Source organism: Canis aureus, chromosome 11 (genome assembly GCF_053574225.1).
Source record: "Canis aureus isolate CA01 chromosome 11, VMU_Caureus_v.1.0, whole genome shotgun sequence".
NCBI classification, from domain to species: domain Eukaryota; kingdom Metazoa; phylum Chordata; class Mammalia; order Carnivora; family Canidae; genus Canis; species Canis aureus.
In genome coordinates this window covers 22115989-22142612 of record NC_135621.1, presented here as the reverse complement: position 1 = coordinate 22142612, position 26624 = coordinate 22115989, and the positions used below count along the sequence as shown (strand labels likewise).

Here is a 26624-nt window from a genome sequence, read left to right as displayed (position 1 = left end):
TTCCTTTAGACTGATTTTCTCACCAGAGCTTTTGTGCAGAGACGCGTGGGCAGCCTGAACCGCCAGGTCGGCCCCACATGTTCCTGCCATGGCGGCCGGGGCAGCACCCTGTGTTTCCTGCTCTAGCCCATTCAGAGTCTCTGTCCCATTGGACCACCCTTGGAGGGGCAGCGGCCTTCATGCTGTTGTCTTCCACCCCTGCTGCCAGGCAGGGGTCTGTGGGGTCGAATCAGCGAGTCTGTGGATTGTGAACCATCTGCCAGGCTTCTGGCCCTGGCCGAGGGCCTGGCTCTGTCTTGTCAGACTCTGCGAGGGCCGGGCCTGGGCCTCCCGCGGTCCCACAGTGGTGCCTGACAGGTGGCACGGGGCCCGAATGGGTGACACTCCTCCCGTGTCCTTTCGCGTGAGCCATGGCACTGGAGGGTCCTCGCAGCCTGGAGCGTTGGTCGTGCTTGTGTTCCACCTGTCTGCCACTTCTTAGTCTTTGTCTCTTTGTTTGGGCTCATAATCAAACCTGTCCCTCCCCAGAGGTGGGGATGCATTTGTGAGAGCCTAGGAAGCATTTTGATAGATAATCAGTTCACTAAACTCTGCTGGTATGTATTTCTGGGAGTCCCATGCATAGATCTTTCCTTTTCTGTCTCTGTTTTTATGATAAAATATATCAGCGCAGAAGGATTTCTGTACCATAGATGTCCAAATTCAAAGAGACAACTAAAAATGAGTGTACAGATGCCCACTGTTAGCTGAAGAGAGAGCAGAGGCTAGAGTCTGTGAAGGTCCCTCCCCAAACACCTCCCTGTCTCCCAGCAAGTGACCATTCACAAGTGACCGTTCTCTTGTATTTTGGTTGACTATTTTCTTGCTTTTCTGGATCGTTTTACCATGTGTTTATATGGGTAATATGTGTTTTGCTTTTTTTTTTAGTTTTTATTTTTATTTTTTAATGGGATTATTCTAAATCTACTTGTGGTTGCTCTTTATCTCTTTATGTTACAGTGTTTGGCTTTAAGGGTTACACATTGATGGCCTGAGGTGGGAGTTCATTTTTCTGTGCCGTGTAGCATTCCACTGCTTGGTCTGTGTGTTGATCCCTCCAGTCCCATGTCGCTTGAGCTTTCAGGCCGTTTTCTCAGGATGTCTCTGTGCACATTCCTGTGTGAGCCCAGTGTGCGTGTAGAGAGTCTCCTCAGGGCGTGTGTGGGGCTTGGCCCCGGGGCCTGGCGCAGGGTGACACTTGGGTGGTGGTACTGGGGAGCATGCTCAGTGCTGGGATTGTCAGGCTGAGGACCTCCCCCGGCACTGGGTGGGGACATGAAGTGGTGTCCCCTGGGGCTGCTAACTTTCATTTCCTTGAGTGCAGATAAAGTGAAGTATTTCTTCATAGGTTTCTTGGCCATTTGTGTTTCTTGTGAAATGCTTTTGCTCCATATTTCTCTGTTGTGGTTGTTAGTTTCACCTGTTGGTTTAAAGGAGTTCTCTGTTCTGGGTATGTATGGATATTTGCGTCTCCCTTCAAGTGGTGGGTTGCTTTTCGCTCTGTTGGAGAAGAGATCTTCTTCTTTCTTCTTTCTTCTTCTTCATTTAAATCCAGTTTGCCGCCATATAGTAGAACATCCAGCGCTCATCCCATCATGATGTGCCCCTCACTCAGTCACCTCATCCTCCCACCTCCCCTTCCACAACCCTTTGTGTGTTTCCCAGAGTTAGGGGTTGCTCATGGTTTGTCTCCCTCTCTAATTTTTCCCACTCAGTTTCTGTCTTTTCCCTTATAATCCTTTTCACTGTTTCTTATATTCCACATATGAGTGAGACCATATGATGATTGTCCTTCTCCGATGGACTTACTTCACTCAGCATAACACCCTCCATGTCCCTCCACGTCAAAGCAAATGGTGGGTATTTGTCCTTTCTGATGGCTAATATTCCATTGTATATGTAGACCACGTCTTCTGTATCCATTCATCTGTCGAAGGACATCATGGCTCCTTCCACAGTTTGGCTATTGTGGACATTGCTGCTGTGAACATTGGGGTGCAGGTGTCCCGGTGTTTCACTACATCTGTGTCTTTGGGGTAAATACCTAGAAGTGCGATTGCTGGGTCGTAGGGCAGATCTATTTTAACTTCTTGAGGAACCTCCACACAGTTTTCCAGAGTGACTACACCAGTTCACATTCCCACCAACAGTGCAAGAGGGTTCCCCTTTCTCCACATCCTCTCCAGCATTTGTTGTTTCTGATCTTGTTAATTTTCCCCATTCTCACTGGTGTGAGGTGGGGTCTCATTGTGGTTTGGATTTGTATTTGAGAGGAGACCTTAATTTACCCTGGCCAGTTGCACAATCTTCTCCTTTATGATTATGCCTTTTTTCCTATTTTTTTGTTTGCAAGATTTATTTATTTGGTGGGGGGGAGAGAGAGAGACAGAACATGTGTGTGTAGTGGGGGAGGAGCAGAGGGAGAGAAAAACTCAAGCAAACTCTTTGCTAAGTTTGGAGCCCAACACAGGGCTTGATCTCCCCACCCTCTCAGGGCTTGAGCCTAAACTGAGAGTTAGCCACTTAACTGACTGAGCCACCATGGCGCCCTACCTTTTTGCATCTTAAGACATTCTTTTCAATCTCATGATTTCAAAAAAGACTTCATCTTTTTTCCAAGAGTTTTAAAGTTTTGCTTCTTGCATTTAGGGCCATAATCTGTTTGGAATTGACTTCAGGTGTGTGGAGTTTGGTGTGGATTCTGAACATGATCCTCATGTGGGTTAGCGGTTGTGTCCCTACCCATAGGATTCCATACGTGTCTGGGCTCTCATCCATTCCACCGGTTGGTCTGTCTATTTGTCTCCATGCTGGCTTCCTCTTTCTGGTTCCATGGTCTTGCTGTCCTGCAGGCCAGGCTGCCTTTGCCTGGTTCTTGTTTTCAGGCCATTCATATAAGTAAAATTAGCTCGTTAGTATCATAAAAATCCCAGAAATCACATTGAATCTGCCCATTAGTTGGAGAGAATTCACATGTTTGTTTTTGCATTTCTTTAGTTCTCTGGATCTTTTATTTTTAAACAGTTTTCTTTCTTCTCTTGTATTGATAGTTTTTAGAAAGGCTGTTGACTTCTGTGAGTGCATTTTACTAACCTCTTTCATCATTTCTCATATTTTGTGTAGATATGGTTGAGGTTTTAAGGAAGGTAATCATGTTACTTGTGAATAATAGGAGGGTTTTTTTTTTTTTTCGTATTTTAATACTTTTTTTTTTTTTAATTTGCTTTGTTTTGCTGGCTAAGACTTCTTCCACAGCCCTGAGTACAGCAGGGAGGCAGGCATCCCGGTGTCATTTCTGATCATAACAGAGGCCTGTTCATGTTGCGCTCACTCAGGATACTGACTGTTAGCATCATGGATGCTGTCTTCATGTGAGGGGATGGTCCCTTGCTCGTGCTGTTAGAGTCGTAAATGGTTGTTGAGGTTTATCAAGTCGTCTCCCCCATCATCTGATACGAGAATATGGTTTTGCCTTCTTATTCTCTTAATGTGGTGGATTTTATTTGTCAAACTCCTGGTATTAAGGGACTGTGTCTCAAGGAAACTGAGTCGTTGAGGGTGGCTTCTTCCAGGGCCTGGCAGGAGCAGGCCAGTGGCCGTCTCTTGGATGGCACTGCCAGAAGGGAGGTCTGGTTGCTCCTGAATTTGACAAATGCTTCTTTCTGACTGGCCCCTGGATGCTTCACGATGCTTTGACGTGTAGTGTGTCTGTTGGGTTGGATATTTGGTCTGGTAGTAGTGACACTGTGATGTTTGGTTTGAAAGTGTTGGTTCTTTTCCATCCTTCAGTTTTGAGTGTCGTGAGACATCTGTGCCTTTGCTAACCTATCAAACCCTGCCTTGAGCACAGAAATTGGGGCATAAATCGTCTCATTTGCAGGAGGTGAATGGCAAGTAATTCACACACTACACACGGCCTCCTTGCTTACTTGAAGGGAGCTCTACATTATTAATTAGTGTTGTGACAAATCATCAGTGGCCGTCTTGGCTTGCCCAGTGTATGTTCTGTGTGATCAGTGGCCGCTTTTTAATGCACCTTTTGGATTTGTGAGGGGCTCTTCCTTGGCGTCACTGATCAGGTGTTAGAATTCACATGGGGCCAGTGTTCCTTGGGTCACATTGCAAACGCTTGTGCCTTGAAGACTTTTTTCTGGCCACGTTCTCCTGGGTTTCCAGGGTTGTGAGCCCCACTGTCCTCTCGGCAGAATGGTGAATGTTGTTGCTCCTCCAACATAAATGATCTCCATGGTGCTTTGTGTGCTGTGAAGTCGTGTGGCTAGAACATTTTCAGATTTCTGAAATCAGATTTTTCTAAGTCCTCATGAGCACTGCCACATTTTTGTTTTCTTAAAATGCAGAGTGGCTCAGCTCCCGGAGCACCCGTGTGGCTGGCAGGGTTCTGTCCTGGAGGCCCGGGGAGGGTGCGGCAGGTGTGCAGAGTGAAGACGGGGCCCTCTCCAGTCCTTCCCGGGGCCCTTCTGTGCAGGAATGTCTTTTGAGTATTTTAGGAGAAACCTTCCTTGGTGCTCAGGTGTCTGAGGTTTGACAGGAGAACCGAGAATGCCTGTCACGTTTGCATTTTTTCAGCCCTGGTGGTAACAGATAGTAGCAACTGTTTTATTACTGTTGCTGAGTATAAATTGATCTGTTGAAAAGATACTTTGGGAAGAGTTTAAAGTTTGAACTACTTTTAATGAATCCAACTCTAACAAAGACAAGCATATCAGGAAAGTTAACAGAACTTTAATAGCTAATAAGATCCAGTGCATATTCAGCGTGAGAGCCGTTTCAGAGCGTTCCGTGTTTTCTGAATGTACCCACACGCAGGGGGCATCCTGCCTTTATTGTCCTTTGGCAGATGATATCCACGCACACTGACGGCCCTGTATTTAATCTTGAGTTAATGTGCTGTGACAGATCTCTCCCCGCCGTGTCTGCTCCTTCCGCACCGTGTTGCTCCCGCTGGTCGCCCTCTGCAAATGACTGTCTGGTTTCCGCCTTTCCTGCCACGGCTGTTAGTAAAGCACCTGGCAGACAGTTGTGGGGGCTGTGACCCCCTGAAGAGGTGCCTGTGGACGCCCAAGGCCCCAGGGTGGTCTCTGTCCTTGGCACTGTGCCGTCGAAGGGCGGGTGTAGACACGCGTGCACGAAGCAGTAGTGATCCTATCACGTCGAGAAAATCCATGTGCGGTGCCGGCCTTGTTCTGGCCATGCACGGGGTCAGAGCAGACAGTCACGGGGCAGGGTGCTCTGGGGACACTTGACTTTGGAGGGTAACACTGAATTGCTGACGTCCTCCGTGTCACAGTCCTGGGGAGCTTCTGTCTCCTGACCCAGCCCTTCAGAAACCTCGTAGGAAGAACGTCCTGACTCCCGGGCTGGGCAGCCCCGCCTCCCTGGTGCGCCCACCTTGCACCCCGCAGGCAGGCAGCGCAGGCCTAGAGTGTCCTGCTGGGCCTGTGGCGCAGGCAGCGGTGTAGATGCTGGAGGGTGGCTTCCAGCCTCAAGCTCAGCTTCCTTTGGCAGGTGGCAGGAAGCTCCAGCGGCACTGCCCTGTGGCCTCCCTGCCCTGGCCTTGGGGGAAAGGGCTGGGCAGGTGCTGGCACAGGGCCACATACACCCTTAGGCCACTGGCTGGCCGGCTGAGTCTTCTGATTCCTGGCTTGGCCCCTTCTGGCTCTTGACCCTTGATTTTGGTGACCTGCTGGCTCTTCCTGCTTTGCCTTGGGGGACTCCCCACCAGCTCTGGCCTCTGTTACTTTTCTGAGCCCGGGCCCCAAGTAGCTCTGGTGAATAGGGCCTGGTCAGTGACAGGTCTGGCGGTGGCCAGAGCAACCTGTTCTGGTGCCTTCCTTGGTGGGGTGTGTGCAGACGTGCAGGAGGCATATTCCCTTGGGATTGTACTGTTGCTGTGGGCTGATTTTGGTGAGGTGCTTGAGACGTGAGGTCCTTTAGAAGATTCCTCTTGGAATTTGTTTTTAGTTGAGACTGTGTCAGGCGGGCACTGGGCGTGGAGAAGGCAGTAGGGGCAAGTGCTTGCTCCCAGCTTGCCCCCAGGCTGGGTGTCAAGTCAGATGAACTGGTGCCTAACTCGTACCCTCTTAGGGGGCCACATTGTTAGCTTTGAAAACACCTGCTTGGAAAAGGTGATAGGAAAGCCATTAGTGGTGATGTCTCTTAGCAGCCTGAGAGCAGAAGCTTGGAGATGGCTCCGTGCAGCTTTGAGCAATCACCACAGGCATCCGATGCAGGTTAGGAGCCCTGCAGCACGCATCCTACTGTGTTGGGAACGGGATCCCTTTCCCCTTGACTTGTCCTCGGCGATGTCTCATCAGCCGAGTGCTCATTACAATGGCAGTCAAGTGGAAAAATATTTTCGGAGTCACCCTCAGAGGTCCCGTCCTGATGTGCCCACGGTCACGGTGCTTCCCTGGTCTGTGTGGCGAGGATGGGATCTGGGTGGGGGGCGTTGTAGCTCAGGTCTTCATAGACCTTGTTATGAACAGGGGTGAGGGTGCTTGAGACAGGAGCTTTCTGAGGGAGGCAGTGGGCCCCTGGGGCCCCTGGGACAATCTCAGGTGACTTGCAGAGGGAGTGCTGAATGATGCCGAGTGCCTCGCACTCGAACCATGCTAGCTGTTGTGATTTCAAAGAGAAACAAAGCAAACTCAGATGACGTGATTTCAGACGAAAGGTACAGGATAAACACAGTCAGTGAAGAGAAAAAAATGAAGAAAAAGTGGCCCTCCGCCTAACAACTGCATGTGTAATTTCTGATGAAGGCCTTGTCCTGCCAGTCACAGCCTGGCCTGTGGTCCGTCCCTGGGCAGCCTTTAGTAGACGAGGTGGTTACGCTGCCGATAGAGTTAGGTCTGTGCCGGGTGGCCTGCAGCTGCCTGTCTCCTGGGGCCACGGGGCCTCTGTCCTGTTCCAGCCCCTGCCTCCCCCGTAAGGGACCAGGGATGGGAGCGGGGCAGGGGGCACTAGCAACTGGAGCTGAGGGAGCCTCGTCCGTGTGGCCCGGGGCATGAGTGAACCTTGGGGCCCACAGGAGGGCTGCCGGGATGCTCACTGCCCTGCAGTTCCTGCCGGCCCCCTCCACCCCGAGGTGCCCCTCCACGTGACACCCTCCTCAGCTTGCTGGCAGCTCAGGACTCCATCGTCCTCCGTGTTCTGGATTTATGAGCTCCCAGTGTCACCAGGCATTCTCTCTACATGGATATCTTTTCTACATTATTGCAATTAATGGAAAGTTTTTTCCTCTAGGGAGTCTAGACAAGGCTGAACTATCTGTCACCTCATAAAAGATTGGCTTCTGCCCACCACCGTGGGTAGATGGCTGCCGCCGTGTGTTCAAGGGTGGCGTCTGGCTGCGCTCCTGGGCCGAATCGCGCGTGTAGGGCAGGGGCTGCCTGCCAGGGCAGGTGCCCAGGCCTGGGGCCTGTGGGTGCTTTGGCAGGGGCTGGGGCCCCCGTGGCTTCCTGGTGTGCCCCTGGCGTGGCAGGACAGTCTGACAGCACGAAGAGAGGCTGAAGGCCAGTTAGGCCAGTTACTTACCTTCTGTTCCTCCTTTCCTGCCAAAGAGACATAAATCCTGGGTTTTTGTCTTCTAAATTAATGGCTATTGTTGTAGGGGAATAATATGCAAGAAGGTGAGTGGCTCTGGGTGCAGTTCTGTAATGACAGCAAGAACTGAGCTTGCTCTCCCAGAACAGATGTCAGGGTAAAGGGCACATGACCTCAGAGTGACTAGCGGAAGTGATTCAGTTGGCATAGACCTTGGCGTGCGCCCAGAAGTGCAGAAGTGGCTGGGTGCTGCCCTCAGGAGTTGGGACAGATGGGCCCAGGGGGAGACTTCAGGCGGCACGTTCCCAAATAAGATGCTCGGACACTTCTGTGGAAGACGGACTGGTGCTGATGGGGTGGATGTGGGCACTCTGCCTTGCACTCACTTGGCTTATTCTCCCCGTAGCCACACCTTGTGGCCTGGAGGTAGGAGAGTCTTTCGGTGGTGAACATGGACTGTCTGTTATCACGTGAAGAGTGATGGTTCTGACTCAGCCCTGGGGCTCCCGAGCCCTGTGCTGTCCCCCCTGCCCCCCAGCCGAGTCCCGCTCAGCCGTCTGCTCCTCCTGCTTCCTGAAAACCTCCGCGTCAGCCATCACAATGCTGTTTGCCTGTCGCCCCTGTTTGAAGTCCCCGTACCACCCACTCCCCCACTGCTGCCCCTCCGTGGAGTGGATTCTCCTTGACCCTCGATGTGTTTCGCCTCCTCTCTGACAAGTGGGGGCCCCTGAAGTCCCGACTTCTTGACATCTGAGGAGCTGGGTCTGGAACGCCACTCGATGGAGAAACTGATGGGAAGAGCTGGTCAGAATCCTGGGTGTTGTTTGGGATGTCACTGGAATGGGGAGGTCCAGGTGCTCACCCGCGGCATGGGGGACCAGCCCCGAGGTGACAGCCACGAGCTGTGGCTGTGGAGCCGAGAGTAGGGCTGGAGTTGGCTGTTTTGGAGGCTGCTATGGTGGTGAAGACACGAGGGAGCCCCTGCTCTCTGTTGCTGGACCTCCGGGGGGTGATGACCTGCAGGCATGTGTCTCTTTAGCGCAGGGCCAGGGTTTGTAGCCATTGTCACAAACCTCCACGGCTGGCTCTGCTCTTTCGGCACTTTAGCCTGCCTGTCTTGTTAAAAGCCATTTTTGTTTATGTTTGAACCACTTGTCCCTTTATTTACATGTTACTGGGATTAAAGCCTTAAAAGTATAATTTTCAGGTTATCAAGAGAGATCAAGTAGAGTTAAATCTAAATAATTTGAACTAACTGACTGATAGCTTTCCTTAATTAATGGGAAATCTTAATTCTAAAAATGTTCCCAAAGTAATACAGATACAGTTCACTCCTCACATGTGTGAGCATGTGGGTGGCTCATGCTTCTGGAAGCCCCGCATGGTGGCCCTGATGAAGGGGTCAGTAGGTAATTGCTGGGTCGTTGGCTTCTGTGCAGAGGGCGCTTTGCAAGCACGTGAGCTGTCTGTTCGTGACTGAGAAGGCTCAGCTCAGCTGCCTCCTCTTGCCGCCTTGCTCAGCTTTGCTCACCAGTCACCTTTGCCCCTGAGTACTGCCTCAGTTTCCCTAGGTAATGGCCAGTGGAGCCTAGGCTGTCTCAGGACAACTTGTTCTGGACTCTCCACAAGGGAAGCTTTGGGGCTGCGTCGGGGAAGCCCAGGCTGGCAGGTGTCCTCCTGCAGCTTTCTCAGGCCTTCTGTGGAATCACAGGCAGGCTGCCCCAGTTGCCTGCAGGGGTGCAAGTTGCAGGGAGAAGACTCCTGTCCCCTCCACATTCCCTGCTGGGCAGAGCTGGCTCAGTGCCTGGGTTGCCAAGGGAAAACATGCATTCATGCTTGTGAATGGAGTTAGTGTGTGTGTGTGTGTGTGAGAGAGAGAGAGAGAGAGAGAGAGAGAGAGAGGGAGAGAGAGGGAGAGATGCACACACACACATATATACACACAGCCAAGCTCTCTGGAAGTATGGGGCTTAGTTAAAGGGTGGGAGGGCTCCATTGCTGACATTACCACCCCCTAGGGTAGTGAGATGCAAAGTAGGAAAGGAGATTTCTGTGCCCTGAGCTCTGGCTTTTCCTCCAGTGCACACATGCACACATGTGCATCACACATCTGCACACATGCATGCATGCATGTGCTCTACCCACCTGTGCACCCATGCACCGCATACCTCCCCATACACATACCACATATATGTGCACACACATGTGTGCACACCAGACCCCTTGGATGACCAGGTCCTTGCTGGGCCTTGGACAGATGGAAGCCAGTTAGATGCAGTTTGCTCACCAGGAGCTCATTGACTTTGCTATTTCTTACTATATAATTTTAATTTTTTGATGTTCTCTCCTTTTTGATTTACATATGAAAACAATTCTTTTGGGATGCTTGGGTGGCTCAAACAGTTTAGCCTCTGCTTTTGGCTCAGATCATGACCTCGGGGTCCTGGGATCAAGCCCTGCATTAGACTCCCTGCTTGGTGGAGAATCTGCTTCTCCCTCTCCCTCTCCCCTTCCCCACCCTGCTCATGCTCACTCTCAATCTCTCTCAAATAAATAAAATTAAGAAAAAAAAAACCTCTTTTGTAGTAAAGCGTACTGGTGATGGCATTTTGTAAGCCTTATAAGACCCTTGTTAGTCCAGCTACTAGCACGCACACCTGGCTCTGCCGCTCTGGGTAAATTGCTTACCCTTTGTGTGCCTGAGTTACCTGTTTCTGCATAATAACATCACCACAAACCTAGCATTTAAAATGAAAACCATTTATTAATATTTGTTGTCTCACAGTTTCTGTGGGTCAGGAGTCTGGGCATGTCTTCCCTCAGGATCTCCCCAGGTGGCAGTCAGGGGTGGTCTGGGCTGCAGACTTATCTGAGGCTTGCCTGGGGAAGAACTTACTTCCAGACTCACGTGGTTGCTGGTAGGATTTGGTGGCTTGTAGGCTGTAGAGTTGGGGCCTGGGTTTCTTGCTGCTTCTTGTCTGCTTTCAGGTCCTTGACACATGGCCCTTTCCATATGCAGCTCATAGTGTGGTAGCCTGTTTCCTTGATGCCATCAGGGAGAAGATCTCCTGGCAGGATGGGTTGGGAATCTCATGTGACATGATTGTACATATCCCATCCCCTGTGCAAATCAGATTGCAGGGCCTGCCCACATCCAAGGGAAGGGCCCACACCAGGGCGTGTACACCAGGAGGTGGGGCACAGGGCCATCCTGGGGTAGCAGTCATACCTGCCTCAAAGTTTAGGGGAGGATGAGCTTACTGAAGGTGGTAAGGACAGTATTATTTAATAAATGTCAGCAACTGTTGCATGGTCTCATCGGCGTGGTCATTAGTGGTGGCATGGAGCCCACGTCCTGCACGGTGGCATTCTGGGCTGTCCCCAGTGACTCCTCCCTGCCCTCGAGCCACCCTCCATCTCTCCTCTGACCTCAGTGGCCTCTGGAATGTGGTATTTCTGCTCTGTCTCTGCAGACTGTTCCACGGTGGTGCCATGTCCACGTGTTTGTGGGACTGCTGCTTCTCTGTCCCCAGCTCTCCTCAGGCCTGGCTGTTATGTGGCAACCCCAGATGTCTTTGCTCCCTGCTCTACGTCTCTGACCCGGGGGGCGCTGAGGACAGTGCCCCTTGCACAGTGTGGGTGGCTGTTATGGTGCCTTACCCCCTAGCCAGCCTGGGAGCTTCTTGCAGAGCAAGCTGACCCAATCTCTGGGTGCCCTGCTGCCGTGTCTTGAGGATGCTCTGTGCAGGCGACAAGGGCCATGTGAGGAATGGTGGAGGGAGTGGCCTGAGCCCCAACCGGGCGTGCCCTTGGGGCCCTCTGAGCCTCACTCTGTGCAGGGGGTGTTGAGGGCCATGCCAGGAATTGAAGGAGCCAGACTCCACCAGGGAGGCATGGGCCAGAGCAAGGACATTCACCTCTCTTGGCCCTATTGCCTTCCCTGTGTTCTCAGGTTGGGGCCCTGCCCGGTCAGCTGACGGTGGGAATGTGCCTCCAGTGTCAGGCTTTGCTGCTCCTGGCCATGTTATGACTGAGCGTGCGTGCAAGTGAATTCCCCACCTTGCTGGTTATCTTTGCTAGAACTTTCCAGTGTGGGATAGAAATCTGCCAGTGAGTGGTACGCAGAGTTTGGGGGCTTGTTAGTGAGGAGTTGCTTAGTTGACTTTCACGGCTTTGTACCGCTCTCAGTGGTAAATTGTCACAAGTTTGTCCTGCCTGGCACTGTTCCTGTTCATCCTCATGCAGCCTTGTCCTGCTGTCTCTCTGCCTGCCCTGCCAGCTCCAGGCCCCTAGGGAGGTTCCCACCCAGCGGTTCTCCTGCCGGTGCCATGTCTGCGCTGCCTGTGCCCTAGCTGTCCCCACCCTGTCCATGCACAGTTGGGATGCTGTCTCAACCTCCTTGTGCCCATTGGCTGGGTGGGGCCCTGACTGTGGTGTTGCTGCCCGGGGGCTGAGGGGTGCCAGGGTCTGTGAGAGGGGTCCTTTCCCGCACGGACCCCACTTCCCCAGCTGACCTCTGTGCCATTGCACTGACGAGTCGAGCACTGCTTACAGTGTCACCAGGGCGATGGTGCCCAATGTGGCAGCACAGTGTCAACCATGTAGCATTTGCCCAAGAGAAATGTCAGATGGTGGCATGTGTTGAGTGGTTTTGGTCTTTTGCTCTTGTTTGAATATTCTCGCTAGTTCTCGCCAGAAAGCTGTTGCTGTAGACTGAGAAACGTCTGAGTGTCTACGAGTGAACGCATTACTCATCCAGCAGGTACTTGTCAGCTGCCCTGCTGGGATGGGCTCTGTGCCGAGGTGCCCTGCTTAAGTGGTGGTTACTGTGTTGTTTGTTTGGAGCAAGCATAGTGGATGGTGAACTAGGGTGGGTACCAGACGGGGGTCTGGATTCTAGGGCTGGTTGTGCCGCTCCTTGACCATGGGCTCTGTGTTGAGAGACTTCCCCACCTTGTCCCCAGGGCCCCTGCTGTGGAGCGAGGTTGGTGCTGATTTGGGGTTGCAGACCACAAGCTCGGTGGTTTGTGGGAGTGCGGGCAGTGCAGGAAGGGCTTGATGGCCTCAGGTACAAGCACAGCTAGCTCTGCAGGCTTGACTTGTTTGATGATATAATTCATGTTCTGTTTGGGCATTTGCTCATCGAGCTGGCCCCATGTGCCTTCTTAGCATGAGGCCCAGATCAGCAGCGAGAGTCTCTTAAGGAGAGATTGGAGGCTAAGCTATTCCTGGGTCCTCGGCCTGGGTGTGAACGTATGTGATGGGAAGTGCTGGGGTAGGTCCTCTTGGATGGTGATAACTGTGCAGTAGTTAAAGAAAAAAATCTATTGAAAAAAACCAAACCAACACATAGAACACATTTGTGGCTGAGAGAGGTGGGGGTGGTTGTGGGTGAAATGGGTAGAGAGGGTCAAAATAAAAGAAGTCGGGGTGTAATGTACGGTGTGGTAACTGTAGTTAATAATACTGTATTGCATATCTCAGAGTTGCTAAGAGATCTTAAAAGTCCTCATCACAAGAAAAGAACTTTGTAACAGGTGTGAGATTTATATATATTAAAAAACATCATTTTGTAATATATGCCAGCATTGAGTCACTGTTCAAATCTTGTGTACCTGAAACTAATATAATGTCATATGTCAATACTGTATCATTGAAAACAACATGTTTACCATATGAGGGAAATTCAGAGTGTCTTTCTATGCACCCCCTTCCCTGACCGTAGCCTCCTGTCATGTTCCTTCCCTCTCTCCGTTCACCCCTCCATCCAGGTGTACACCTGCCCACTCCTCTGCTCTCCCATCCCTCCATGCGGAGGAAGTACTCACCCATAGGCCAGGTGCTGCTGCACTTCCTGACCGAGTCCTGGGCAGCCATGAGCAGTCTGTGCCCGCGGGGGACTTGGGGGAGCAGAGAGTGTCTTCCGTGGGAGGCAGCTTGAGTGGTCAAGCTGAGCCCGGGGGTCAGTGAGATGCTGCAATGGCTTGTGAATCAGTCAGGAAGTAGGACAATGGGAATTTTATGAAAAAATTAAGTAGCAATTAATACTTATTTATAATTTTACTTTTAGTATTAGAGACAGAAGTATCAATCAATATATGTATTTTGAGTGAAAGAATGCATATGTTTTAAAGTTTTTGATGTGTTTACTTTTGCTTCACCACCTGTTCAATTCTCTTGCAGATTTTTGAAAGGATATTGTTTATATGGGCGATACGTCACCCTGCCAGTGGATATGTTCAGGGGATTAATGACCTTGTCACTCCTTTCTTTGTAGTCTTCATGTGCGAACACATAGGTAAGACCATATCATGATGTTTGTTCTTGCAGACATTAAATGTGAACTTCGGTGGCCTTTGTTGCACCACTGTTGAGAGGCGCCTTTAGGTTTAATGTACTGACAACTAAAAGTAGAGAATAATAGTTTTCTCATTGGTGCCAGCTTTAAAAAATGCCTGTAAATCCACGTGTTTAACTACTGAAGACTTTAAGATGCAGTTTTTATTCTTACTGTCTTCTTTTTAATAATACACGAGGAGCGGTTTTGTTCTGATGGTGTCAGAGCGCTGGCTTTCATCGTGGGGATTTGAATGGATTGGGCCAAGGTGATAGAACGTTTGTCGAATGTTCTGCTTACAAGCTAAAACCTGAACCCTCTTTAATTACATTCTGCAGCAAGTTGTCTCCTTTCTACTTTTGATATACTAGTAGTGGTTCATTTTATGGGGATGTTAATTACATGTAAAATAATTGGTTTAACAGAGATTTAGGTTGGGCTCTGCGGTCTCTTTGAGGACTGTGTATTTTTTCCCATTTATGTTATAGCAGTCAACTGTAATATGACTTTACCTGTTATAAACATATGTTAATTTTTTAAAAAAATTCTGAAAATATAAGTATGGGATCTCTTTTTAATTTATCTGTGACTAAAAAAATGAATAACCAAAGGAGGGATTTGCTGTTTGGTTGTAGCATTTTTATTAAAAACCGATTTTAATTTGTCTTTGTGGGAACCTTCCCGACTTGATATTTCTTTGTTTTTATGAGATTATGTTTCTCACCACTTCAGTTTCCAGCCCGCTTCAGATTCTCATCATTGTTGTAATCTGAGGGAGGAGGTTTGGCCGGTCAGATTATCCTCTGAGGATGAGAACATGCCCATTCAGTGCATTTCATTGCCACCTCTCACACTTTGTTTGCGTTGCTGATTTCATAGGAGGTCTTTCATTGCTAAGCAACTAATGAGGACCACCACTGCTCCCTCCCTAATCGGCTCTTAAGTAGGGGAGAGGCCGATGCCTGAGCCGCTTGCCTGTCTGTTTCTTACTCCTGCGCTTGACAGATAATGAAAATGTTCTTAATGATCCTAGAACAGTAGGACCTGTCAGTAGACTTCGGGGTTGTTAATTGAAAGAAGTTCAGCTGAGATGTGATTAGAGAATTGATATTCCATGTTAAATAGACCATTTAATTAATGTGGTGAGTAAGCTTGTCTTAACTACTTTACCACCAACTCATGTTGTAAGACCCAAGTGATCCTTACCGAGTTTGCCTGAATCATCAGCGAGATGGGGTGAAGGAGCAGGACCATGGTGGTCGTTGTCCACAAGAGAGGAGAACTGCAGGAAGTAGAATTTGTGTTCTACAAGTAGTGTCTTCCATAGAGCTCAGAGAGACTGTCCCTGCCTTGTTGTGATGCCCCCCCGCCATGTGCACACGCACAAGGATGCACACATGCATCGAGAAGGTGGACAGGGTGCTTTGGGGATGTTCATATGAAATGTATCATTTGTTTCTGGTGGTTGGCTGTGTCATTAAGTGGACATATTTTACTTTTCTGCTCTGGTTTTCAGATACAGTTGGTGGACGTGAGATCTTTTAGCTCCTGCCCCCTGGGCTTGAGAGTATTCACTGTGTTGGTCCAAATCTACCTCTCCTTACTTTAGAAAGCCTCATGTCTGTTTAAGTGGCCTGGAGCCCTACCCTCTAGCCTCCTAGGTGGAAGAGTGGACCTTCACGCAGACCTTCGTGTGTGTGCTGGGGTGCTGGTCTTGGGCAGAGGACCGGGTGTGGAGACCATATCAGTTCAAGTCACCCCATGTTGAGCGTGCATCTCCCAGCCCTCTACAGGGCTTGTAGAGATGCAGGTGAGCAAGGCAAGTATGGTTCCTGCCCCTTGGAGCTTGTGGTTACATTACAGCAAGAAGACAGGTTTTAAACAAGTAATGAGGAAGTTTAATGAAAACGGACATTCGTGTTATGTAGAGGTGTATGGGGTGCAGGAAAGCACACCCAGGCTACGGGGTCGGAGGAACCTGGATTCTGTGACGCTCCAGCTGTGCCTTGTGGGATGAGCAGGTGCACCCTGTGGAGAGAGCGGCAGGAGTGCAGTTGAGAAGCTGGAAGAAGTGCTGTGATGCTGGGGACAGTGATGAGGGAGGACAGGGGAGATCTGGTTCTTCTGGGGATGAGAGGAGGAGTCCATGGTCCAGTCCTGACATCATGGGGGCTGCAGATGGTGGGTGGAGTTGTGCGGCTCTGTGTGGCGGCGGCACTGGGGGAACGCGGGCAGGCCAGACTGAGTCCCTGTGGGAACTTTGGGCCAAGTCTCCTGGGTGCAGGAAAGCCTGGGGGTGTGCAGCTGAAGCATGGCCTGCTCAGTTTTTGTCTGGTGACATCTGCCTTGGCTGCAGAGATGGGAGGTGCTCTGGAGAAGCTCACAGGCAGGGGCACACGTGCTGGCAGCCACGGGGCTGAGGGTGTTTCAGTTTGCTGGCTTTTTTCAGCAGAAACCTTAGATGCTTTGCTTATTGAAGATCTTAAAAATACCTTTATTTCCTTCAGAGGGTAAAACTTGGTAATAGGGTTCTGTGGTTTGGATAGCTGAGCACCCTGGGAGGACTTTGGGGTCAGCATTCTGTGCTCACGTGACCCCTCAGGCTCTCGAAAGGCCAGGAGCGCGGGGATTAGCTTGCATGGGCACTCCCTGCCGAAAGCTGCATGTGACTCCGTTCTCAGGGCAAGCCTGTGCTGTGTTGGTTTTCCTTTCTTCTCAGCTGAACTCTGGGAACCAGTCCCCATTAATGAAGAGAATAAGAAGCTCTCGGGTGTGAGATCCCTCTAGGGGCCCGCAGGCTGTGGTGGGCAGAGCTGCCAGGCCTGATCGAGAGCCGGGCTCTTCCCGTGGGGTGTGTGCTGTGGGGCCCCAGCTCCAGGCTCACTGTGTCCCTGCTGGTTCACGAGGGAGGTGGGGAACCTGGCATTGGCTCCAGGGACTGTGACTTCTGAGCAGCAGGGGTGCACATAGCAGCCCCTTCATGCCATGTTGTTTGACTTGAGAAAAAAGGATATGGGAAGGGAACGATGGCTGACATATCTGGGGTGACAAACGGGCTCTGATTTAGAGGACTTAGGCTCATCAAGTAGATTACTTCCTGGAAAGGGGGTGTTCTTTGCAGAGTTGGTTCATTTTTGTAGAGAGGCTGGCCGGGAGCATGATTGGTAGAAGCGACTTGCAGGGTGGAAAGAAATGCTTAGAGAATGCTGGGAAACCAGAAGCAAGGAGAGAGCAGGAGTAGCCTGGCAAGGGAGCGCCGTGCAGCTGGTCCAGTAACCCTGACGGTCTCTCAGGGCCGCCAGTGCAGCACTGGGATGGGTCAGAGATGAATGCCACCTGCTCAGGTCTCCTCGCCGAGTACCTCACACCGCTGAGGAAAAGCAGCTTGGTCCCACTGTCACAGGTCACAGCATCCCCAGCTGCAGGTTTATTAGCACATGAGTATAACGCATGCTGTCACAGGCACTCATGAGACATGTAGGCACCTGTACACACAACAGGTGCCAGCCACAAACTCTCCAAGGAAATGGGGCACAAACTCTTGGCTACCCTTTGAATGGGCCCGTGGTCCTGGAGGTGCCGTCGTCCTCAGGAAGGGTGGTTGGGAAGGAGGTCAGGAGACTTCTTAGGATCTCAGAGGTAGAGTAGCAGCGTGCAGAGCCCGTCCAGATGTGGAGGCTGCTAAATACAGTCATTTAGGGGGAGCTGAGCCTGGGGAATTCCTGTGAGTGGAGTGTTGCAACGGTGGTGTGTAGTATGCTCAGAAGATTCCACCATGGAAGAGTGCCCTGTGCCGGGAAGGTTTAGGAACTTAAGAGGCCGAAGCCTTAGGGATAAGAAGCTTTCAGTGCTAAACACCAGGTTTGCTGAAGTGTCAACATGCCTGGTTAGATCCGAGCCTCGCCTGGGTGCTGGCTCATGCAGATCACATCCTTGACCCAGGGGCGAGGCAGAGTGTGCAGGACTCTCAGCCCGCACACGTGGCAGAGACGTCCCCTCCTCCTGAAACAGGCATGTGCTATGTTCGTGAACTTTACCTTTTGGAAGTTGGAGAAAGCAGCAAGGTAGCTACTACTTTGCACTTAATTCAGGCCCCTGAGGAAGGCGGGTCTAGGCTAAGGCTGGCAGTTTCTGGGTACAGCACGATGATTTGGCATTTGTATCCCCTGCAGAGCGGTCACCACTGTGGTCTACTTAATACCTATCACCACAGACAGTCACAGAATTTTTTTTCTTTGGATGAGAGCTTTCAGGATCTATTCTCATGGCAACTTTCAGATACGGACATCGTGTCATTAACTGTAGTCACCATGCTGCACTTCCCGTCCCTGTGACTTGGTTACTTCCCTAACGGAAGTTTGTGTCCTTGACCCCCTTCACCCATTGAGCCCCCACCCCACCTCAACGTTATTTTAGAGAACCTTTCATCATGGAAGGTTTTCATGTATGAGGCCAGCAGAATGGTGGCTTGATGAAGCTCCCTGGGCCATCCCACCGTGTCGAGGGTCGTCAGCGAGTTCAGGATACTTTCACCATCCTAAAAAGCGATCCTGTGCCTACAGTGGCCCCTGTGCATCTCCTCCTCCGCCAGCCCTGCGCCAGAACCCAGCTGCTTTCTGTCTCCACACGTCGTCTCTTTGGGATGTTTCATGTAAATGCAGTCCATGATGGGGGTCTCTTGAGGCTGGCTTCTCTCACTTCACATGTTCAAGGCACATACAGGTAGCAGGTGTCGGTACTTATGGTCCACTAACCTCCCCTTATGTGGATACAGCACGTTTTATTCATCCACGTACTCACTGATGGACATTTGAGTTCTTTCTACTTTCTGGTTATGATGAATAATGCTGCGGTGGGCCGTGTGTGCAAGGTTTGGTGCACACATGCGTTCCTCTCTCCTAGTGTCTGTGTGCCCAGTGTTTGTGCGGCAGTGGCTGTACTGTTTGACATTCCCGCCAGCGATGTGGGGGCTCCTGTGTGCCCACATCCTTGCCAACACTTACTATAATTTTGTGTTTTTCAAGTGAGGTAGAAGTTATAGCTGTCCCTTCGGCCCCTGAATCCCGTGCGTTGGCTTTGCCTCGTCCCCTTGGCGCTGCCGTGTGGTGTTCCCTCCTCTCTCTGCAGCCCCGTCATCGATCACAGCTCCTTGAGGCGGGGCTGGGGTCTGATGTGCGCATCATGTGCTTGGCACACAGTGGAAGCTCAGCACGCCCTGAATTGAACCAGATCCCTGCAGAGTTTTTGTGTGGGTTGTGCTGTTAGAAAACATGCTTTTCAGTGCGTGAGTAGAAGTACCTGCTCACCATGGGGAAGCTGGAAGCGGAGGCCACATGGCAGAGAGTCAGTCCTTGACCTTGACAGCCCCACCATTGACGAGGGGAACCTGTGTTTATGTCTCTTTGCAGTCACTCGGGGAGGGCTGGGCAAGGGGCTCCCGCATCTCCATCCCTGCACTCACCCTTCCCGCCTGAGGGGTCGTTGCCCAGCTCCAGGGGAGTCTTGCATCTGCCCGCCCCATACCTCCGGGCGGAGTCGCGGTGTCACCTGTTCCAGGGCCTTCCTCCTCCCTGCCTCCCACTACCCACAGCCAGCTTCTTCTCTGGGCTGCTGGCTAGGAAGCAGACTCAGCCCCACGTTCTTCCTTTCCAGGCTAAGGTCAGCACGTGGGTCCCAGCATCTAGGGTCTGCACTGTCTCATCTAGCCTGGAGCCTGAGCTGCGTTTTTCCACCTGTCTTCTGGGTCAAGGGCCCTGACGGTTGCCTGTTGCTAATCGCTGTGGTTGCTGTGCTTGTGTGTGTCCCCAGCAGGCCGGCGCAAGGTGGGGCCAGCCCCGTGTTGGCCCTCCAGGGGACCACCTGTCTGGGTATACTTCCTCTGTCTTTTCTCTGTGCATTGTGATTACTAAGTCGAGGTTATATTATGTATAAGATTCTGTTTTGTGCTTTTCCCCCCATTTAACCTTATATCAGGCTTTCCCCTGTATCATTAAGAAATCTTTGTAAAGATCGTTTTTACCTCCTGCACATAATATTCTGTTGAGATAATGCAGCATAATACATGAAACCCTTCTACTGTTGGATTTTTTTAAAGGCTTTTTCCCTCCAGGCATGGTGTAATTTTAAAGTAAAGACTGTATTTTTCAAGCAGCAACTATCATATTCCTTTTAACAATGTTACATTTGATTTAAAATTAAGAATCATTCCCTCACCTTGCATTGCACAGTTTAATCAGAGGATTATACTTTAAGTATCTTCAGCAGAGTGAACAACAAAGCAGCATCCTTTACCCCCCATCAGCTGTGCTATTAAATTTAGAAACCGTTCCGGTGGAGCACTTCGGATAGACACCTCGGGCTGATTACACGTGGACTGGGCCTGTGGGAAGGGTGGCCGGGGTGGCGAGGGGCGTTTGTCTGTTTGTTCTCATTATCAGAATGTGTAAACTCTGATCAACTTCATTTTGTGAGGAATCCCTGGATGGCTCAGCAGTTTAGAACCTGCCTTTGGCCCAGGGCATGATCCTGGAGTCCCGGGATTGAGTCCCACATCGGGCTCCCTGCATGGAGCCTGCTTCTCCCTCTGCCTGCCTCTCTCTGTTTTTCATGAATAAATAAACAAAATCTTAAAAAAATAAAAAAAAGCAACAACTTCATTTTGTGTGTCATTTTCTCTTAAATTACTCTTGACTGCAAATATGGAAAGGAACTGAAATAGTGTGTTTACTTAAGAAAATTAAGAACGCATATTTTTATGTTCTTGTATGGAAGTCAGAGTCTCAGAAGTATGGATTGATTTTTAGCCCATTGGTTTTGCCCAGAGAAGATGTGCAGCATACGCTTCATGCAGACCCAGGGGCATGGAGCTGTACTTAGTGCACCATTGGCAAAGGAAGTGCATTTCCACAACCAGTCAGGACTCGTGGGGGAAATCATGTGGGGGATTTGTGATTCACCGCACGTGAGCCGTGTGGTCATTCTTTTGCCTGTTTCTGCCCTTGGAGTATAAATCGGGCTTCTGTAACAATGAGAGAAAGAAGAACTGTTGCTGCTGATGAACCAGTTTCAGAAATTGTTGCTTTAACTTTCCTTAGTTGCATTTGAGTCTTGTCTCATCGTGCTTTCTTTTTAACATGTGTCTCCTGAGCAGCGCTACTGCTAGGTGCATCCTCTGCATGGCTTCCTTATGTGTTCAACATGGCCCAGGTAGTGTGGTCCTCCCTTATCTCCAGAGATGTCTGAGAACAGGGAGTTTCCTGTGGAAGCTCTGGTTCCATGGGGGGAACGCAGAGGGCAGGGGTCCCTGGGAATCGGTGTCAGAGCCAGAGAGGGGAGGGCCGTTGAATGTGTGGCCCCTGCAGTGACTGTAAGGTGCCACGTCCTTGCAGAGCTTGTGACTCATATGGAGTCATATTTTCTATTTAAAAACATGCTGATAATCAAAGTAATGGACTTCTTGTTATAAGTTAGAAAACCCAGTAACAGCGTGGGTCCATATCCCAGAAACTGTCACTGAGATGCTTTGTTAATTTCCTTCTGGCCTTTGTGTCAATGTACTTTCTTTACCTGGTAGCAGTTATATTATGCATGCACATTTTACCATTGCTTTTTGCTTAGTATCTAAGCATTTTCCAAATCATTAAACATTTTTTGAAATGTCTTTTTATTTTTATTTATTTATTTTATTTTTTTTAAAAAATATTTTATTTATTTATTCCTAGAGATGCAGAGAGAGAGAGAGAGGCAGAGACACAGGCAGAGGAGAAGCAGGCTCCATGCAGGGAGCCCGATGTGGGACTCATCCCGGGTCTGCAGGATCACGCCCCGGGCTGCAGGCGGCGATAAACTGCTGTACCACCGGGGCTGCCCTGAAATGTCTTTTTTTAAATTTATTTTTATTTTTGTATTTTTAAAAGATTTTATTTATTCATGAGTAACACACACACAGAGAAAGAGAGAGAGAGAGAGGCAGAGACACAGGCAGAGGGAGAAGCAGGTTCCATGCAGGGAGCCTGACGTGGGACTTGATCCTGGGTCCCCAGGATCACACCCTGGGCTGTAGGTGGCGCTAAACCACTGGGCCACCAGGGCTGCCCCCTGAAATGTCTTTTTTTTTTTTTTTTAAATTTTTATTTATTTATGATAGTCACAGAGAGAGAGAGAGAGAGAGAGGCAGAGACACAGGCAGAGGGAGAAGCAGGCTCCATGCACCGGGAGCCTGATGTGGGATTCGATCCTGGGTCTCCAGGATCGCACCCTGGGCCAAAGGCAGGCGCCAAACTGCTGCGCCACCCAGGGATCCCCTGAAATGTCTTTTTAATGGATAGTGACACACAACTTTTGGTAGTGGGTGGGAAACTGGACAGAAGATCAGCAAGCAACTAGAAAGAAGACTAGAGATCTGAATACTAGTTAGAGCTAACAGAGCTAACGGAGTGCTGCACCCAACAGCAATAGGACACATATTCTTCTCACGCACATGCGGGACAGTGTCCAGGGTAGACCATATGCCGGGCCAGAAAGTGAGCCTCAGTACATTGGGAAGGATGGGGGTGATACAGAGTGCTCTCTGACCTCAAGGACATTTCGTTAGGTATCAGTAATAGCAGGAAATGTGAAGAAATTGACAAATATATAGAGAAGAGCAATATGTCAGAGAAGAAATCATAAGGAAAATTAGATGTTACTTTGAGATGAATGAAAATGAAAACATACCAAAACTTATGGGATACAGCTACAGCGGTACTCCAAGAGAATCTGTAGTCGTAAATGACTGTATTGGAAGGAACATCTCAAAACATTGACTTCTTCAATTTTAGAAGCCACAAAAAGAAGAGCAAACTGAAATCAAAACAAACAAGGAAGGAAATAAAGATTAGAACAGAAACCAGTGAAACACAGTATATAAAAACAATAGGGAGAACGAACACAACCAAAGCTGGTGGTTCAGAAACATCAACAATGTAGGCAAGCTGTAGTCTAGCCTGACCTTGAAGAAGAGAATGCTGGCATCACTGAAATCATGAGGGGGTTCAGAAGTAAACAGCATTAGGTGATACTATGAGCAGCTCTCTAAATGATGTAATACAGATAATTGAGATATTCCATCTGTAAACTGACTATGGTGGTTAACTTTGTACCAACCTGACTAGGCTGTGGTGCCTACTCATTTGGTTAAATACTGATGTAGACACTACTGTGAAGGTATATTTTAGATGTGATTAACATTTAAGTTAGTAGTCTTTGAATAAAGCAAATTATCTTGCTTGGTGTGGATAGGCCTTAACCAGTCAGTTGAAGGGCTAAGAGCAAAGGCTGAGATTTCCTGAAGAAGAAGAAATTCTCCTTAAGACACAGAATGTGCCTGAGTTTCCAGCCCGCTGGTCTGTCCTGCAAATGTCAGACATGCCAGTCTCTGTAATTATGTGAGACCTATTCCCTCAAATAAATCTCTCTCTCTCTCTCTCTCTCTCTCTCTGTGTGTGTGTGAGAGAGAGAGAGAGAGACCATGTTTATCAGTGTTAGTATCCGTGTATAAGAGCAATTTATATGAGGCTGAATTGGTAATTCATACCACAAAAGACCAGATGACTTCAGTGGTGAATTCCACCAAATATTTAACAAAGAATTAATACCACCCTTTCACAGACTCTCCAATAGAAGAGAAGGAACACTTTTCAGTTCATTCCCTGAGGCTCATATTATCCTGCTATCACAATGAGACAAAGACAACACACGGGAAGAAAATGACAGACCAGTATGCCTTATAAATATGGATGTAACAGTCCTCAGTAAAACACTGACAAATGGAATGTACCAACATAGTAAAAGGATTATGCATCATGACAGATGGGATTTATCCCAGGAATGCAAGGTTGGTCTAACGTATAAAAACCAATCAGTGTAATACACCTACTAACCGAGTAAGGGACAAAACCCACATAATCATCTCACTTGAGACAGAAAAAGCATTTGACAAAATTTTGCACCTTTTCATGATGAAAACACTCAACATATTAAGAACAGAAGAACTTCCTGATAAAGAGCATCCATGAAAAATGCACAGTTCACACCATAGTTGCTGGGAAAGACAGAGCTGTCTCCCTACAACCAGGGGCAGGATGAGGATCTGCACTTTCTACTTCTCTTCAGCACTGCTTCTAGCCAGGGCAAGTAAGCAAGAAGATGAAGCCAAAGGCAACCAGAATGGAAATGAAGTAAAAACTACCTCTCTTTGCAGATGAGAGATCTTGTGTATAGAAAGTCCACAGGAACCCACTAAAAAACTATGAAAGCTAATAAATGAATTCAGCAAGGTTGTAGTACTAAGATCAAGATATAAAAATCAGTTATAAGGCGCCTGGGTGGCTAAGTCAGTTAAGTGACTCTTGATTTCGGCTAGGTCATGATCTCAGGATCCTTTTTCTCTCTCTCAAATAAATGAAATCTTAAAAAAAAAAAATCAGTTATATGTGTATACACTTGTGATATAAAATCCAAAACGGAAAATATGAAAATAATTTCATTTATATTAACATTCAAATTGAATAAAATAGATATGAACTTGTAAAGAAAAGTATAAGATTTATACTTTGAAAATTGTAAAACATTAAAGATATTAAAGATTTAAGTAAATGGGCAAACATCTCATGTTCATGGATTGGAACACTTTGTAGTGTTAAGATGACAGTCCTTCCCAAATTGATGTAAAGATTCAGTGCAACCCTGTCAAAGCCATTGACTTTTTAGCATAAAATGACAAGTTTATCTTTAACGTCATATGGAAATGTAAGAGACCCAAATTAACCAAAACAATCTTATAAAAGAACCAATTTGTAGGACTCAAACTTACTAATATCAGAACTTACTACAAAACTCAATAATCACGTAAGTGTCATCCTGGCATATGGATAGACATGTAGATTAATGGAAAAGAATTGAGAGTCTAGAAATAAATCTTCAGGTTTATGGTCAGTTGATTTTTGACAAGGATATCAAGACAATTAAATTGGAGAAATGGTGTTTTTCAATAAATAGGGCTGGGACAACTAGGTCTTGATTTGCAAGAAAAAATGAAATTCCATCCCTGCCTCTCGCCATACACAAAAATAAAGTGAATCATAGACCTAAATGGAAGAGCTAATGCTATGAGAAGACATAGGAGTAGATCTTCATGACCTTGGGCCATGCCATGGCTTCTTAGGTATGACCCCAGAAGTGAAGGTGATCAAAGAGGAATGCAGGTAATTTGGACAATATCAAAATTAAAACTTTTGTGCTGTAAATGATAGTCTCAAAGGAAGTGGAAAGACATCTTCAGAATGGGAGAAAATATTAGCAAATTGTATATCTGATAAGAGGCTTAAACCCGTAATAACATAAGGAACTCTTATAACTTAGTAAGAAGACAATCTAATTAAAACGTGAGCAAAGAATTAGGATGGATATTTCTCCAGAGAAGATGTATGAATGGCTAGTAAGTGCATGAAGGAATGGTTGATGTCATTAATCTTTAGGGAATGGAAATCACACCACAGTGAGATACGCCATTTCATACCCACCAGGGTAGCTGGAATCAAAAAGAGGAACAACAGCAAATGTTGGCGAGGATGCAGAGAAATTTGCAGTCTCTTGTGCTGTTGAGGGGAATGTGACACTGGTGTAGCTACTCTGGCAGACAATTGGGCATTTCATCGAAGAGTTAAACACAGTTACTGTGTGAGTGTTTGTAGGAGTGCTGTTCATTACAGCCAACAAAAACTAAAGCCAACCCAGATGTTCATCAGCTGATGTACACGTTAGTGAAGGGCGGTACACCCTGATGGTGCAACATCACCGAGCAAGAGACACTGACATGCTTTAACTCGGGTGAGCCCAAGGACAGCATCTGCACAGTGCAGGATCCCACTGGTATAAAACGTCTGGAACAGGCAAATATATAGAGACAGAGTGCAGATCAGTGGTCGCTTGTGTCTTAGGTACAGAATGGGGGCGATGGGGATTGACTCTTAATGGGCACCTGGTGGAAACTGTCCTAGAATTGGATGTGGTGGTGGTTGTGCAATTTAGTGACTAGACCATAAACCACTTTAAGTGGCTGTGTTGTGTGGTATGTAAGTTGATTCTCAGGAAAGCTCTTTAAAAAGAAAGCAGAGGCCGTATCCTAGTCTGTCTGGGCTGCAGCGACAAAAGAGCAGAGTGGGTCACTGCCAGCAACAGAAACTTAGCTCTCATAGTTGTGGAGGCTGGACGCGTAGGGTCAGAGCGCCAGCCTAGGCTAACGGTTGTGAGTCTTCGCTCCTTGCTGTGTCCTCACGTGGTGGAAGAGCGAGGGAACTCTGTGGGGCCCTTATAAAACACTGACCCCACTCGTGGGTGCTCCTTCCTCATGACCTAAGCACCTCGCAGGGCCCTAGCCCCCAACACCATCATCTCTGGGGGTTGGAATTCAGTGTGTGTATTTTTAGGGGGATGGAGACATTCAGACCGCAGAGGGCCCTTGTTCTAGTGAGAGGAGAAAGCATAGCTTGGTAGTTTTCTGTGGATGAACATCTGTGTGGTTTCAACTTTTTCAGTGTGATTGATAATACACGTGGTATCTGTAAATAAGTTCCTGATTGCATTTGGGATTACTTTCTTGTCGTGCATTGTTAGAAGAGGCGTTTCTGCATCATGGTTGTAT

At 48.7% G+C, this 26624-nt stretch overlaps 1 protein-coding gene across 3 annotated transcripts in view; it reads left to right on the top strand.

The window, feature by feature from the left end:
• TBC1D22A (TBC1 domain family member 22A) overlaps positions 1-26624 on the top strand; it is a 334472-nt gene that overhangs the window by 111193 nt on the left and 196655 nt on the right. For all 3 annotated transcript variants that reach the window (XM_077914077.1, XM_077914075.1, XM_077914074.1), the window contains exon 8: positions 13789-13903. In XM_077914077.1, the coding sequence (XP_077770203.1) occupies positions 13789-13903 (115 nt within the window). The remainder of the gene's footprint in view (positions 1-13788; positions 13904-26624) is intronic.